This window comes from Eschrichtius robustus, chromosome 7 (assembly GCF_028021215.1).
Source record: "Eschrichtius robustus isolate mEscRob2 chromosome 7, mEscRob2.pri, whole genome shotgun sequence".
In the NCBI taxonomy this organism is placed as follows: domain Eukaryota; kingdom Metazoa; phylum Chordata; class Mammalia; order Artiodactyla; family Eschrichtiidae; genus Eschrichtius; species Eschrichtius robustus.
The window spans coordinates 106,796,315-106,813,685 of record NC_090830.1 but is presented as its reverse complement, the minus strand read 5'-3'; the positions used below and the strand labels follow the sequence as shown (position 1 = coordinate 106,813,685).

General features: G+C 47.6%; 1 protein-coding gene across 15 annotated transcripts in view; it reads left to right on the top strand.

Moving 5' to 3' along the window:
• SORBS1 (sorbin and SH3 domain containing 1) overlaps positions 1-17,371 on the top strand; it is a 243,256-nt gene that overhangs the window by 120,730 nt on the left and 105,155 nt on the right. For 8 of the 15 annotated variants that reach the window (XM_068548252.1, XM_068548247.1, XM_068548257.1 and 5 more), the window contains exons 3-6: positions 3,906-3,950; positions 8,592-8,660; positions 11,256-11,351; positions 13,527-13,655. In XM_068548252.1, the coding sequence (XP_068404353.1) occupies positions 3,941-3,950; positions 8,592-8,660; positions 11,256-11,351; positions 13,527-13,655 (304 nt within the window). In that variant the 5' untranslated portion in view covers positions 3,906-3,940. The remainder of the gene's footprint in view (positions 1-3,905; positions 3,951-8,591; positions 8,661-11,255; positions 11,352-13,526; positions 13,656-17,371) is intronic. The other 7 variants (XM_068548256.1, XM_068548258.1, XM_068548250.1 and 4 more) reach the window with 1 other exon arrangement.

The window sequence follows — 17,371 nt, the reverse complement described above, 5'->3', positions numbered from 1 at the left end:
CCGCCTACTACGTCATACAAGTTCCTCAAGTACTGGAATGGTGTCCTACCACCCTGGGCCCATTCTCCTTCCATCTTTTCGCAATCCAACCACTAAACGGTAAAACACCTGGCCTGGGGAGGGCCCCCCCCCCCCAGAGAGCTCTACACCTGGCATCCACTCTGGTTGGTGGATGTTTGTAGTAAAGTGATGGTTAGTATTTGGGATACTATCCCTGCCCATATGTACTTTAGGTCACTTTGTAAGTAAGGGTGGGGCTGACATCTAGAAATTACTAGTGTCTGTATTGAGAAATATATAAAATGTGCAAAGGGTGACCCACATATGACAGATGGTGAAGACTCATCACGTGCGAGTTGAGGCATCCTTTTTGTTTGCTTTATAAGACATTTCCATTCATTTCTCCCCCAACCTCAGAATGCTGTTGTGCTATGTACTTATTTTTTTAATTGAAGTATAGTTGATTTACAATGTTGTTAGTTTCAGGTGTACTGCAAACTGATTCAGTTTTTTATATATATGTGTGTATGTATATAATGTATATAATATATACATACTTTTTCAGATTCTTTTCCATTATAGGTTATTATAAGATACTGAATATACTTCCCTGTGCTATACAGTAGGTCCTTGTTGTTTACCTGTTTCTTATCTATTTCTTAGTGTGTATCTGTTAATCCTAAACTCCTAATTTATCCCCTCTGCCCACTTTCCCCTTTGGTGACCATAAGTCTGTTTTCTATGTCTGTGAGTCTATTTCTGTTTTGTAAATAAGTTTGTATCATTTTTTTTAGATTCCACGTATAAGTAATATCATATGATATTTGTCTTTCTCTGTCTGACTTAGTAAAATAATGTCTAGGTCCATCCATGTTGCTACAAATGGCATTATTTCATTCTTTTTTTATGGCTGAGTAATAGTCCATTTATGTACTTATTTTTAAAATTAAGACAAATTAAACTCTACAGAGGGAGCTGGTAAATGAATTATGGAATGTTACAGCCATTAAAATGATGACTGTAAAAATCCAGAAAAATGTTCATGAAATATTTAATTTGAGAACTAGAACACAAAGCTGTCCAGACATTGTTTACAACTATGTAAATGCTATTTATGCAGATAAAGGTTAGAAAGTATTGTAAAGAAAGAAAAATATTAAGATAACTTCACTGTTGGAAGTAAGTCAGAAAGAGAAAAACAAACACCATATGCTAACACATATATATGGAATCAAAAAAAAAACAGTGGTTCTGAAGAACCTAGGGGCAGGACAGGAATAAAGACGCAGATGTGGAGAACGGACTTGAGGACACGGGGAGGGGGAGGGGGAAGGGTAAACTGGGACGAAGTGAGAGAGTGGCATGGACATATATACACTACCAAATGTAAAATAGATAGCTAGTGGGAAGCAGCCGCATAGCACAGGGAGATCAGCTCGGCGCTTTGTGACCACCTAGAGGGCTGGGATAGGGAGGGTGGGAGGGAGGGAGATGCAAGAGGGAAGAGATATGGGGATATATGTATATGTATAGCTGATTCACTTTGTTATAAAAGCAGAAATTAACACACCATTGTAAAGCAATTATACTCCAATAAAGATGTTAAAAACAAAAAAGATAACTTCAGTGTTGAAACGAAAACATTTCTACAGTTGTGCTTTAAAAGTTAAATAAATAAAACCTTAGCATAATTATTTAAATGATTTAAAAAATAAAACATTTGGATGCTATCCCGACATCCGTTTTGGCCCTGGGAGGCAAACGAAGGTATCATAAAACCAGGATTGGAAACCACCAGGGCATACACAACACAGGGGGTTGTGTTCTTAACTGAAAGAACAAATGTTTCCACAGCTTAGAGAGCAATCTGAGGGGCTGTTGAAGGTCACGGGTAGTCTCAGGTGTACTTGGCAGTGACAGAGGCAAACTTATGGCTGATTTGGGCTGGAGAGACGGACTTAGAATGATTTCCTTTTTGCCCCCAGCTTCTGTTCAGTCAATTCCAAGGACAGTGAACAAGACAACCACCCAGAAAGGAAACTGGTGCCTGACTTCAGCGTTAAAAAGGAGACTAAAGCGTGTCTCTTGGTGCAGACCCTCAGACCATACCATGACCTTAATACAGAATTCATGAACCGGGAAGTTGATATCCTCTACATCATTGCTTTTCACACTTGAAAGTACATAGGGACCAGCTGGGGATCTTGTTAAAATGCAGATTCTGATTAAGTTGGTGCAGCATTGATTCTGCATTTCTCCATTTTTTAGTAAGTTCCCAGCTGCTGGTCTGCAGACCACGTGTTAAATAGTAAGGTTCTACAGCTCATGAAGACTTACTTTTCAGGTTGTCCTTCAGATGTGTTTAGCTAGACCTTACTATTCAAAACATGTGCAAGACTTGCACCTTGAAAGCTACAAGACATTGCTGAGAGAAATTAAAGGGGACCTGCATAAAGGGAGAGAGTTCATTCTCATGAATTGGAAATTCAATGTTGTTAAAATGTTAATTTCCCCCAGATTGATACATAGATTGAACACGAACCCATTCAAAATTCCAGCAGGCTTTTTTTGTTTTGGTGGAAACTGGTAAGATGACTCTAAACTTTTTATGAAAATGCAGAGGACCTGGAAGAACCAAAATGATTTTGAAAAAGAATGAAGTTGGAAGACTCACACTACCCGATTTCAAGACTTACTATAAAGCTCTAATCATCAAGACAATGGATTAGATAAAGACAAATAAATGGAACAAAGTCCAGAAATAGACCCACACGTATATGGCCAGTTGCTAAATTGTGTTATGCTAAGTGAGAGAAGCCAGGTACAAAAGATTACGTACCGTATGATACCATTTATGTAAGATTCTAGGACTTCCCTGGTGGTGCAGTGGTTAAGAGTCCGCCTGCTGATGCAGGGGACACGGGTTCGATCCCTAGCCCGGGAAGATCCCACATGCTGCAGAGCAACTAAGCCCATGCACCTCTAGAGCCCATGAGCCACAACTACTGAAGCCCGCGTGCCTAGAGCCCGTGCTCCACAACAAGAGAAGCCACTGCAATGAGAAGCCCGCGCACCGCAACAGAGAGTAGCCCCCGCTCACTGCAACTAGAGGAAGCCTGTGCGCAGCAATGAAGACCCAACGCAGCCACAAAAAAAAAAGTTCTAGAAGAGATAAAACTATAGTGACAGTAGCCAGTGGTTTTGGGGGACTTCAGATGGGACCATATTAAATGAGAGGGTTACCGTTTGCATATCAGTGAGTAAGTGGACTGCATTCCCACCTCAAGGCAGTAGAGTGTAGTTCCTACGTGCCTGGGCTTTCAGGTCGGGCTGTCTGGGTTCCAGAACCAACTCTGCCACATGAGCAGCAAGCTGTTCGCCTCTCTGTGCTTTGGTTTCCTCATCTGTGTAAACTAATACAATGCTAGTTCTTACCTTATAGGGTCCTTGTGAGGATCAAATGAATTAATATATTTAAAGCACCTAGAACATTTTCTTGAGCATAATAAGCTATATATAATCTTATTTTTACTCTCCAATAATCAGTTTGTGTTGTGATTTTATCCCTCTGTCCTAAAACTTGGTTCTTTCCTTCACCCTCTCCTTGATCCACATGGACTCATGTAACTTGAGGTTCTTAATAGAATGTTGTAGGTGGAAGGGATCTTGGAGAGTGTCTAAACCAAGTACGGTTGACAAAACGGAGGCCAGGGAGTTTGAGTTATGTGCCCAAGGTCAGGTTAGTACACAGCCAACCAAGAACCAGAAGCCTGGCCAAGTAATGCCTGGTCCACCTCTGTTTTATCAAGGCTTATATACGGTGTTTGCATTTTTAATGTGAACCATAGGGATTTATCTCGAACCTGCCATTCATCAATTCCATTGTGGTGTTTGTTTTTCTGCAGAGCCCCAGTTACAGAAGACTTGTCCTATCACCACCATGAGCTCTGGTAAGTCATTTAAAACGCTGTCTTTCTCTTCCTGACAAATCTGCAAAACTGGACTGTTTACCCAGATTTCCCTCTTACTCTGAAGGCCCCAACTGCATTTCATTTTTTATCTTTCGAGTCCTGGGTAAGCACCAAAGCTTTGTCATAAATCGTCATCACAACCTTTATTATTAATGATTTATTGAGTACCTACCATATGTCAAGAACTGTGCTATACACTTTACATGTACTGTGTCCTAATCTTTATAACGGGCCCCCTTTCCCTCGATTTAACAACTTTATTGAGATATAATTGGCATACAATAAACTTGTGGATATTTTAAATATATTATTTGATAAATGTTGACATATGTATACACCTCAGTGGCATTTCTTAATCTGAGTGACTGCAGCAAAAGTAAACAGATTGACCATAATTGCCCCATGGTATGAGCTAATCCATCGCTTCCTTTATCAGGGCAAAACCACCTTTTTGCTATGCCTTTGGTAGTAAAAATCAAGACCTACACAAATGAGCAGTTCTGAGTAGTTTTGGTTTAGAGCTGGGGTAGAAAGCCCGGGCTAGGGAAGACAGAAGGGAATAGGTAGGTACCTGCTCGTTGTCTAGCCAAGAGCTGTCAGCTTTCCAGCCCAGGATTAGAGGCAGAGAAGTTTCCATCTGGAGATGGAGGCCCACCTTAGCTACTGAGTGCACCCTGGAACCTCCCGAGACCTGCAAGCAGGGTGGGCTGGGAGATGACCTAGTGGATAGCTCACTCAGGGGCCTCCTAATCCTGAGATATCTCCAGGGTGTTATCAGAGACCTCTGGAGGTTAAAAACAAGCCTTTCCGCTTATTTGCATGCAGTGCCCTTTTAGCCAAATCCTAAACCTTGCCGGACAGTGCGTGCTTATTAGGAGGAGGAGGGCCCAGGTGGATCAGGTCAGGGCCACACACACTGAGCGTGCGGGCTTTGGCCTGTGGTGGATCCTTCTCTCCACTCTCCTCTGTAAGATGGACATCACGAAAGCACCACCTCATGGGGATTTGTGAGGATTAAGTGAGGCAGTGCTTCTAAAGTACTGAGCGCTGAGCCCAAGGCCTGTCCAGTGTCCCCTCCGTGGGTTATCAGCTCAGGTTCCCTCCTGGCGAGGAGAGGGACTGGGCTTGGCCTTGACTCCATGGGCGCTTCTCCTATGTGTGAGGGGGCTACGTCCCTTCTTTTCCCCTCCAGGTGGGCTCAGGCACCGCCAGTAGTCCCTGCTTTGCAACTCATTTTTTCTTCTCGCTTGGCTTTTTGTTTTTCCTGTCATTCAAAATAGGCCAGGGTTTTTTTTTGCTTTGTTTTGTTTTTTTCTTAGCTCTGCAGCCTAAAGTTTCTTGTTCTTCTAATATCAGGATTAGCCTAAACTGGCATCACCACTCCTGGCATGAATAAGGGGGGAAGAAGTGGGCAGGGAGGGGCCGGTCAAGGGTGCAGAAATGCCTGTGGGACTTCTCCCCAAGTTCTCTCTCAGGCGTGATGCTGAAAGGAGGCATTTCCTAGGGAGAGTCCAAAAAATCTGGACCCTTTGACCTGATAATCCCGCTCTTGGGAATGTCTATCTTAATTCGAAGGAAACAAAAACACCCACTTGAAGGTGGGGAATGAGTAGGTTCATTATGTGTGTTTACTTGATGAGAGATTATGCCACTAATAAAAGTGATCACCAGGAAGAAAGCAGCTATGTAGAAAACACTCATTTTTAACCTTTGGTGGAAAGAACAGCCTGTCTGGGTCACCTGGCTAGTGACCCCTGAGGCAACCCCAGGCCACCAGCACTGTGCTGCAGAGGTGTGAGTGTGAGGTGATGGAATTATTTTTCCAAATTACTTAAAGTTTGGTTGTTTGATTAAAAAAAAAACACACACAAAAGGAAAGGACGGACATGGGTCTGGGCCTTGTGGAAGCTCAGAGACTGCTGGCACTGTGGAGGCCCAAAGCAAGGCCTGTAGTCCTAGGAAGGGGATGGTTAAGAGAAATTAGGCAGGTGCATGGGGAAGGGATAGTCAGAAAAGATGGAGTGGTGGAACGGGTGATATTTCTTTTACTTGGATTTCTGGCTTTCTGCCAACACCCTCCTTCCATCCATCCCAGAAATGCAGGTGCAAAGGGGACTTTGGGAGAACTAGCCTTTGTCTGTAGGTAGATTGGGGGCAGTGAACAGGCCAGTGTCGGGAGGTCATGGCCGCTGTGGCGGAGTTGGGGAGCGGGCACAGGGGCAGTAGCCCTGCTCACATCTGGATCCAGGAGTGCCTGGGCTGGCCTGTCAGTGTAGTTTATGTCAGGCCGGCTGATTGTTAAGAGCCCAGGTAGGGTGACCAAGTCTCAGCCAAATGAGCTACTGGGGTTGGGGGCTTTTGGGGAAATAGAATATATCTGGTTTATATATAGAGAGTATTCTAAACATATAAACCATTTTTCATTTTAAAAATAAAAAATGTTTATCCTAGCTGGGGACAAAGAAGATAAGCTGTGGGATGGACCAGACCAGACTTCAAATCCCTATTTAGTGATCTTAGAGCCCAGCATCCTTTCTGAGCTTCAAAGTCCTTATCTATAAAATAAGAGTTCCTAACTTCTAGCTCCAGGGGCCTGGATATTAAGAATAAAAATGAGGTGCTCATTATAAAATGCTGAGCATGGACCCTCAGATCCGGGTAAATAGAGGGCTTTAAAAACCCGTAGCTGTTATGATTATATTTGTGGCTTGGTTTGCTCTTGGCTGCAGGGGGCGTCACCCCAAGCACACTGATCACATGTCCCACCTGCTTGTCTTCTCTGGGCTGCTGCCGTCAGTTCTGGGATGGGAAACTGGGTGGGGCTTAGGCTGCCAGTGGGCAGTGAGGGTCTCAGTGTCTGCAGCTGAGCAGAACTTTGAAAGGTCTCCACTGACACACAGGAGGTTACATTCAAGGTGAACCTCAAGGTGCAGAGGATTTCCCCAAGCTAGGAAAAGGGGGAGCGTGCATTTCTGGCCGAAGGCCTCACAGGAGCCAAGGCCTGAATATTAGAAAATATCTGATGTGCTGAAGGGGTTGTGAGGAGACGGTCATGGCGGGCAGGGGCAGGAGGGAGTTGCAGCTGGAAAAGGGCTGGGACCTGTGGCTGAAGTGCCTGGAGTCCGGGATGAGTTGCCCAGGCTTTGTCCCTGGGTAGCTCCTGGTTAGTGGGGCTTGTTTGTTGGTTTGCTTTTAATCATCAGGAAGGTCAGTTTGTTCATTTGAATATAACCACTTATGCCAACATACAGGCCATCTTACTTACTAAAAAATGATATTCCTAATGTACATTTGGGGGAACCTGATTCCAAGTTCAATTTGTTTCCTCATGGAAATGATAATATGTATGATTGACTTCCCAGACTAAACCCTGATATTTTTATTTTTCAAAATAGAAGTGAATTATTTGCAAAGCAGAAATAGAGACACAGACGTAGAGAACAAGTGTATGGATACCAAGGGGGAAAGGGGTGTGGGAGGAATTGGGAGATTGGGATTGACACATATACACTATTGATACTATGTGTAAAATAGACAACTAATGAGAACATACCGTATAGCACAGGGAACTGTGCTTAATGCACTGTGGTGACCTAAATGGGCAGAAAATCCAAAAAAGAGGGGATATATGTATACGTATAGCTGATTCATTTTGCTGTACAGTAGAAACTAACACAACATTGTAAAGCAACTATACTCCAATAAAAATTAATTTAAAAAACAAAAACAAAAATAGGGACTTCCCTGGTGGTCCAGTGGGTAAGACTCTGCGCTCCCAATACAGGGGGCCCGGGTTTGATCCCTGGTCGGAGAACTAGATCCCTCATGCATGCCACAACTAAGAGTCTGCATGCCGCAACTAAAAAAGATCCCGCTTGCCGCGACGAAGACCCAGTGCAGCCAAAATAAATTTAAAAATATAATAATAAAAATGTAATTTAAACATTAAAAACAAACAAAAAAATAAAATAGAAGTGAAATACAGTATATTTAAAGTGGAGGGTTTTAGAAAATCACGTTGCTTTGTCCTGTTTTGTTCTCTGTCCTGCTCCCTGGGGCTTTTTCAGCCAGATGGGGGTCTAGAGGGCTGGGGTGGAGAAGGCAGAACGAAGGCCGGGAGAGCGGTCAGGGGGCCAGGTCATCGCCACAACCAGAACACAGGAGCCTCGGCTGGGGACCATGGGCTGGGGGAGGGCCGGCATGGCTTCCATGGCAGCGGCGGTGGGGTGGGGTGAAGGGAAGTGTCACAGAGCCTGAGGTTTCTGTCCTGGCTGGCTGACAGCTCTCATCCGGGATGCACAGGGATGCGTTTGAGCGGCCTTGGAATGGTGGCAGGCAGGAGATGCCATTTTCAGGGAATTAAGGAGATTTTTTTTTTAAATGTCAGAAGTGAAGCCAAGCCAGGAAGCCAGAGAATTTACAGCACTCACAACACACTTCCCATCCCAAACAGCTTTTTCATTCTCCCTGCCACAGAGCATTCTCAGAACTCAACTACGACGCCCTGGGGCCCTTCTTCAGGCCTGAGAAAGCCCGCAGGGCCAGCACTTTGCACCAGGTGGGACTCAGGGAAGGGTGGGGAGACATGATCACAAGCCTCGGGCTCTTTCTTTCTTTCAGAATGTGATGTTGGTGCTTCCAAAGCTGTGGTGAATGGTTTGGCACCGGGCAGCAATGGGCAAGACAGAGGTAAGGCTCTTGAAGTGAAACTTGGCATTTCTAGAAGGAGCAGGGGCCTGGGCCACCCGCCTGGTGGGAACAGTCACTGGTCTAATTAGGCCGTGACCTGGAGACCTGTTCCTATGCTTTCTGAGAATCAGGAGTCTGAGGCTGCCGTTTCCCACTGTGAGGTGATGTATTAAAAACTGTCGCTAGCTCACAGGATGCTGTGAACCACAGACCCCAAATACACGGGCAGAGTCCTCATGTGTATGGCATTTATCAGCCTGCAGTCTCTCTTACCCGACATTTCACCTTCACCTGGGATAAATAGTGACACATTCACCATCCTGACCCTGAGGCAAGAGCCTAAATTGCTGAAATAAATTATTTTGGTGACATTAGTTTCATGCGCATCCTCTCAGATTTTCAGTTTTTAAAATTTTAGGACAAAAGATGTAAGTGTGAAACGAATGATGGATAAGATGACCTTTGAGGTCCCATCTCTCATCCTGAACAGCCGGGCATCAGGCTTCCCATGTCACTTTGCTGTGTGAGGAAATAGGGGTTCGGGTCCTGGTCTGCTGCTTGTAAACAGAGACCTCTTGGGAGGTCCTTTGTCTTTATGGCTATGAGTTTCCTTATCTAGAAAATGAGGGAATTTGATGATCTGCAGTATTTTTTCCTGCTTCAGATTCAGGTTCCAGTGATTCTATCAGTGCTCATCCTGCAAGTCTTATGGTATCAAAGAGGGAGGGCAAAAGTCCTGTCATTGGGCATTTAAGTCAAAATGCACCCTCCCTCAAAGAAAACGCTTACAAAGTTTGACATATTTGGACTTTGTCTGTAATTACCATCTGGGCCAGCCAAGTATTCATTTTGAGACAAGGCAAAGTGTAAAGTCAGAAAGAACAGCTAGGAGGGAAGGCGTAGAGAGCAGGAGAGATGGGGAGCCTGGGGCCGGTTGGTTGGGAGGTGTCCTGCTGTTGTCCTGTCCTCCGTGCCTCCCTGCCTGGCCACTCTTCTCCACGCCTGGTGTGAGGCTATATTCTCGGGGTCTTGGACAACCTTGGCCAATTCGCTTAGGGAATGTTGAAGGGCGGTGCCTACAGAGGAGTGTTTAAGCATCTGATGAGGAGCACGGGGAGACGAGGGTGTCTGATGCTCACCATCAACCCCAGCCCTGTGAATTCATCGGCAGAAGAGACCTCAGAGGTGGGCGGGCAGGGCGGCCCGTGGAGTTGCGTTCCCCTCGCTCCTTGGTAAGACCCACCTCTGGTTGGAAAGAGGAAGCAGATGCAACCTGGAGTCATCAGGGTGGCCTGGGGCGGTCACTAAACCAGGTGCCTGGACAGCTGGGCTCCAGTCTCGGCCTCTTCACTTGAGCACTGGATGACTCCGAGCAGCTCTCTTGCTTCTTCCTCTGAAAATGGTAACAAAATCCTCCCACCCAATCTCCCAGGTGACCGTAAGGAGCAGTCAGCGGGATTGCTGTGAAAGCATGTTTGTATCTTAACATGTGCAGGATTGTTATTATCAACTCAGTTCTTGGCAGCTGTATGACTGCCACGGACCTTGTGAAGTGGCAGCCTGATGGATTGGAAGGTGAACTACCCATCTCCGAGCTGCCTCCCTCCCTCCTGTCCCCTTGACAGGCTCGTCAGCATGATGCTGATGCAGCCGTGACAGTCTTGCTTCCCAAACAGCCCTACCCCCCAAGGTGGGACGTGGATCTGGGGCCATAAGAACTCCGGGTGTTGCTCAAGAGTGACATTGACACCATAGGCTTGTTGTGAGAAGGAGGGTTTGGGACCGTGCCCACCATTGAGATTCCAGAATCTGGGTAAGCAGGGGGCCCAGGGAAGCCTGTGCACAGATAAGCATGAGCATCCGGGACTTGAGGACAGCAGCCTTCACCCACATCCCAGGCAGTATCCCAGCTCTCAAAGCTCAGCTGGTGTCAGCACCCTGGGCCTTGCGCTTGAGTGCTGCCCAGAGTCTTGAGCAGGCACTTGGACACTTGGCAACCTCTTGCCCAGGGAAGGATGGGTTTAAGTAGACCATCTGCTGCCCAACAGATGGGGCCTCTGATTTGCTCAGGGCCAGAGAGCTGTGGTTGTCAGAACAGGCACAAGACCCCAGGAGTTATGATCCTGGAGAAGCAGCTGTGATGGCTGAAAGGACCAGGCAGCCCCCAAACTTGTTCCCTGTCCTTCCTCCACTCCTCTGGAGTTACGGGAGCCTTAACTCTCCTCCTCGGAGCCTCCCCCCAACCATAGACACCCTAGCCTTCTCCCCTTGGACCCTGCTTGCTCTCCCCTTCCTCTATTTGCCAGGCCATCTGCGTCTCTGTAAATCTCTTTGTCTAGCAAGTTCCTGGTGTGGCAGGCGGCACAGACACTGATCAGCTGCATCTGGGGGACGGTCGTGGGAGGGTGCGGGTGACTTGGTACAGGACTCTAAAGAGCGAAAGCAGGTTATTTTGAGTTACTGCATCTACCGCTCTTCCTATTGTTCTTTTGGTGTGGGTGACTTCCTCCTATTGTCCCTGCCCGGTTCCTCCACTGCCTGAGTGTTTCCCAAATGTTTTTTCTGGATGCACCATTTACCCTTTTGTGTTTTCAGCAACTGCCGACCCTTTACGTGCACGCTCTATTTCTGCTGTTAAAATAATCCCTGTGAAGACAGTGAAAAATTCTTCAGGCCTAGTACTCCCTCCAGGTATCTCTCCTTGGGTTGGTTTCTTTTCCTTTTTCTTTTTTTTTTTTTTTTTTAATTGTTAGCAGATCATGCATGATCCTTTCTTCTTTCCTTCTAACAAAGACTTGGAGGCTTAATCCTTGCATGTTTAGGAGCCACTCCCTTTCACTTCTCTGGCTGGTTTCCTTTCTTCGTGTGTGTGTGTGTGTGTGTGTGTGTGTGTGTGTGTGTGTGTGTGTGTGTGTGTGTGTGTGTGTGTGTGTGTGTGTGTGTGTGTGTGTGTGTGTGTGTGTGTGTGTGTGTGTGTGTGTGTGTGTGTGTGTGTGTGTGTGTGCCACCGGCAAGTGTGGAGAGGAACTGACAGGTGCCTTGCCCCTCCCCCTTAAGGAGAAGGTCAGTCCAGAGGCTGAACGTTGATTCCAGCTGGTGTAGGTCTGAGCCACATGGTTGACTTAGGTTCCCCTTAGAGGTTCCCAAGACTTTCTTTAAAACTCCACTGTCCCCAAGAACTAATGTGGCTGCACAGGGAATCTCTGAATTGGGCTGAACTTGAAGCAGCTGCCTTAGATGCCAAACCTGGCTGCATCTCTGTGATGCTGGCAGGACCATTTCTCTGAGCACTCCCTCCTCTGCCCCGAACCTCACCTGCAGTCACTTCCTGCCTCTCCTCTCCAAGGAAGGGGGTGCAGTTCAGACGTCAGCTCCGGCTCATAGCTTCCTTCTGTACAAAATGAGACGAGTGAGGCCCAGGTGGCTCTTTATCCCACTGGTGGTTCTTTCAGGAGTTGGGCCAATCTGGCTGTGCATCCAGGACACTAAGGATGGGCTGGGTTTGTCACTTTGCCCCTCACCCTTTGGAAAAGACCATGACTTTGCCCCTCACCCTTTTGAAAAGACCGTGAATCAATTTTGCCAATTGTTCTGTGACATCAGTCACTTATCCTCTTGATAGGGTTGGACGAGTCAGATGCTCTCCAAGGCCGCTGCCCGCTCTGCTGTACATTGTGTTTTCGTGCTCCGCTTTCAGTGCAAGAGGTGCTGACAGCTGATCTGTCCTCTTCTGTAACACTAATGATTGTTCTGAGCTGTCAGAAAGGGGGCTGCCAGAGTGGAAAGGAGGAGCAAAGAGGCTTGGCTTCTCTTGGCCCTGGCACAGGAATGGGGATGAGTTGGACGTCTGAGCCCACATCCTGCCCGATGCCCACCTTAAACTTTACCCATAATCCCAGTCATGACAATTTGAGGTCCAAGATCCAGGCTGTGCTGTGAGCAACTTGAAAAACTGCGGAATTCAGTTCAGCTCAGCTGTACAGAGAGAAACATTCAGCACGTGTACCTCCTAGGGCTGTGTGGTCTGCGTGGCTTTCTTGCTTCCCCGTCACTGATTGTCCTGGAGGATGAACATCCAGATCTTTTGAAGCCTATTTTGAAATCCTTTTCCATGCGGTTCTGAAAGATACCCTGGGTCTGTTATTAGGCCATTGTGAACTGTAGGAGAGGTCGGGGCCCAGGGAAGGCTCAGCTGGAAGTGCAGTGAACACTGTTCCTTGAAGGATTTAGCGTTTCTAGTCGTTTTCTTTGGTGTGGATTTTCTTCATTAAGTTTAGAATGTGAGGCTCTGGCCCTTGATCTTTCTCCCCAGGCAGCATATCCTGTCTCACCACTGTGGGGGGCTTGGCTTGCTGATACAAGGAGATTGTCTTTTGCTTTTCCGTTGGGGTACTGCATGGAGCAGTGATTCTCTACAGAACCGCCACCTAATTCCCTATGCTGTCAACTTGCTCTTTTTTTAAGAAGGATGATGTGGGAGCTTGAGAAATCTTTCATAAATTCTTTCTCGAACTGAGCCTTACTAATTGGTCAGAAGTCTGCTCACCAACCTAAACTTCATTTAATAAAAGGAATCAACCCGCTTTGATTTGGAAATGTTTACAGCTGACATTGTAACGCATCCATTGACTCGGAACTCACTGTTGCCTCCATTTCCTCCTAACCTCATGATGGGTGGTAAACCTCTGAAAATGCGCTTTGTCCCTCTTCACCATCCACAGGTTAATTTTCATTGACCATAAGACTTTGCCTGTCTGTAACCAGGTTCATTTCATTCCCGAGCTGTACCAAGTCGCTGGCTGACTGTCGCTTTCATCCTCCAGGAGCCTGGGATTCAGTCTTCCCTCTTGGGTCTTTCCTTTTCAGACACGGATCCTACAAAAATCTGCACTGGGAAGGGAGCGGTGACTCTCCGGGCCTCGTCCTCCTACAGGGAGATCCCAAGCGGTAGCCCTGTGAGCCCTCGGGAAACCCCGCAAGAGGAAAGGAAACCAGGTGCGCTACCTCGGAGACTGGGGGAAGGGTGGGAATCCACCGGCTGCCTACCGATTCTCCCAGGGGCCCCTGGCACAGTCCGCTCCTTCTCGTCTCTGTGGTGGGTGGTGATCACTGCCCTAAACTGACAGGTACCCACTTGCTTCAGGCAAAGGCACGGCAGCGACCACTTTATTCTAGCTTTTGATGGAATGCATGAGCAGTCTGCGGCTCTGCAGACTAGTTTAGGAGGACGGAGATGGCTTAAGGGCCTGGGGAGGGAGTGGTGAGATGGCCTCCAGGCTTGGCTTCTCTGAGCCCATCCCCACTTCTAGGAGCTCAGCTGTGCCCATCCAGGTGGGGCTGGGGCTGGGGAAGAAGCCAAGGGAGAGTGAAAAGTGCAGGCGGCTGAATGGCCTTAGCTCCCAGAAAGCAGGGAGGCAACCCGAAGGGAGTAGGATCAGGAGGGCGTGTCTAAGGCCAACGCAAACTAGGAGCGGAGGGAGACAGAAGCCCCCGCCCCTCGGGAAACCTGGGTGCCTGGAGCACGGTGTTGAGGTGGACACCTGGGACTTTGGAATCCGACACATGGGGTTCATGTCCTGCTTCCACCACCTGTTGGCTGTGCAGCCTTGGATGAGATGGCTGCTCTCTCAACCCTGGTGAACCCATCTGTCGGATAAGTTTGATAACTGCACCTGCCTCGCCGTCATTCGTCATTGTGAGGATGAAGTATGTCAGGGGTTTTGCATTGAGGTTTTGCATTTTCGACAAGTTCCCAGGTCATGCTGATGCTGCTGGTCCAAGGACCACATTTGAGAGCTACTGCCGTAGGGGATGGGAGTTTTCTCCCATCTTGAAGGGAGGAAATGGAGAGAAAATGAATTGGGGTGATGACCACTTCCTTGGGACCAGAGACATGCAAGCTCTTCTGGTACAGTCGGGAATGGTGTGTTGTGATAAGATGGAATTATACAGGATAGAGATGGTCAGTACCCAGCATCCTGGAAATTTGACTTTCTTTCTGTTCCCTGCCAGCTGTGACAGGTACCAAGGCAGATGCCCAAGGATGAGGCCAGGCTAGGGTTTGAGCACCAGCCCCGTTCTGGTAATATCAGTCCCTGTGGAAAGCTTCTTTTTCCCTAGGCTCAGGGGAAGGCATGAGTGGCCTCCAGCACTATTAGTTTGAAAGTAGCTGCTTGGCTCTGTTTTCCTGAACCCATACCTGCCTCTTTCCCTACTGTACTTTGCCACTCTGGTCTCCAGGAGAGGTGGGGCCACTGGGAAGATCCATCTCCCAAGCTGGAGGACCTCTGGGAAAGAGAGAATCCTAAGGGATAATTTAAAGAGGAAGACCATACCTACAGCCCTGTGGCCCGATAAAATGACCTATCAACCTCCTGGCTCTTCCTCTGGTGGTGAATGGGAACGGTGACTGGGAGGAGAGGGAGCCTTGAGCTCCCCCTGGTGGTCACAATTTAGCACTAACATAGAGCCCCAATGTTATTCTTTACCTTGCTGTCTGTAGATTTGCACTCCAGTGCAGTGATTTGAGCACTTAAGGAAGCTCTCTCTAGTCCCCAGATAATTCTATATCTTACAGATTTATAACAGATAATTTGGATTTAAAAAAGATCTTGTTTTAAATTGAAAATACTCTGAAGGATTGGGGGATGGCTATCAGTCATTCACACCTTACAGTAAATTAATCTTTGTAGATTATTTTTCTCCAGATAAATAGAGGTCATTGAATCCAAATCAGCAGACATTCATTCTGCATCATATAGGTGCCAGGCATCACTGGGAGTCACCAGGAATTGTGACGAGAAGGGAAGAAAAGGGAGAGAAATTTTGGTGCATCATGTGAGCACAAGAGGCAGTTTGTTCCAACCAGGGAGTCGGGTGTGGAGCCCCAGTCCACTGTCATGCCTTCTGACCACACGTATGTCACACCTCTGAAGCACATATGAAGTATGAGGGACTTGGGAAAGATGGTTTTCAAGCCTTTCTAGTTCCAGAATGCTCTGTGAACTTGGGAAGTTTGGGAATTAAACTGACACAAACAGAACCCTATTCACTGGGGACACATTCAGGATTGTACACTAGGCCAGTTTGGGTGGAAAGGAACAAGCTGGGGTTGAGTAGAGGTGGGGGGAAATTATACTGATTAGGTGTACAACAGTCTGGAATGAGTTAACACTGGAGGTGAGGATAAAAGAGGATGCACCTCCAGAGGTGGGACATTCAGGACCAGAGAGCTTGTTCTCTTACCCTGCTGGTCATTGGCCAGCATCCTGCTGGCCCTTGACTCTGGCTGAGTCCCTGTGGTCCCCCAGACCTCCTCATCCCTGCCTACTCCCTCCATCTGAGCCTCTGGATGACAACTTGCTGGCCCACACCAAGCTTCTGAGACTTGACCAGCCTCATGGAAACAGTTTTCAGCAGCATTTGCAGGCAGCTGTGCTAGCCTGCACTGGGAGCCCAAGTGTGAGGCAGGGAGCCTTGCTTGGCTCTTGCCAAGGATTGGGCGTGCTTCCTTTTCCCAGTGTCTTCACAGATAGTGGGTGTCAGATTGTGTCCAGGTCTCTCCCCTACCACCAGGGCCAGCATCTGTGCCCCAGCTGCTCTGGCTGTCTCTTCTCTGCCTTGCTCCCTGGCTTTACCACATTCCTCCATCCCTGTAGATCTCCAAGTTACTGATCATCTGCCTGAACTGGAAACTTCGTTCTCACGTTACTGCCCAGCACCTGTGGCCTGATTTCTTTCCCCATATGGCCCCTTGACACCCGCATTTCAGAGGTGGCCCCTATTTCCAGTCCTTGCTCTAGCTCCCTTACCCTGTGAGAGGTGGTCTCGCTCTCAAGTCACACAGTCCTCTCTCAAGGCTCAGCTCCACCCCTTCCTGTCTTGGTAATATGGGCAAATTAACCTTGGAGAGCTTCACTTTCCCCATCTGTAAACTGGAGATGATCTTAATAGAGTTGCTGGGATGCAGTGAACTCTTCCATCTCAAGATATAGCACAGAGCCAGGCATGTACAAGGTGCTCTTGAATGGAAACCATTCTAGTTACTGCAGATCAGGAGGCCACTTAAAGACTTGCAGTAATTTCTCGTAGAGGCTGTGAGGGTCTAGGCCCAGCGTGGTGGTGGTGGGAATGAAGAGCAGGGGCCAAGCGAGAAGTGTATTTGGAGAGTGGAATGGCCGGGCTTGGCACAGTGTTTAAGGAGTGCGGAGAGGTAGGGCTCCATGCTGAGCAGGAGGCACCTTCCCTGCTTGACTAGGAGAATAGATGTGGCACTCATGGAGATGCTGGATTTATGAGGGGAGTTGGAAGGAATGTTGGATTCCATTTCTCGACTTGTTGAGTTTCTTGGCAAGAGAAGGACTTCTAGGAGGAATTTTCTAATAGGCATTTGGAAATTTGGAATCCAGGGTGTGGATTTGGGAGCCATTGGCGTCCAAGTGAACATGGGGCGGGTGGAGATGCTCTCTGAGTTGGAGTGACAGACGGAGCCCTCGGAGCTGCCCAGTTTAAACCCAACCTCCAGGCTCCTGCCCTCAGTGGTAGCTTGATTCTGGATCCCTGACCGCCCTCCTAATCTCTGAATGTAGACCTAGGTTTTGGGATCTGAACCATCTGGAAAGAACTACAGTAATCTTATTGCTGATTCCCGGCCTCCAAGAGAGGCCTCTTATTCCTGCTTCCTGGTATAATAGCCTGGCCAGGTTTGGGTA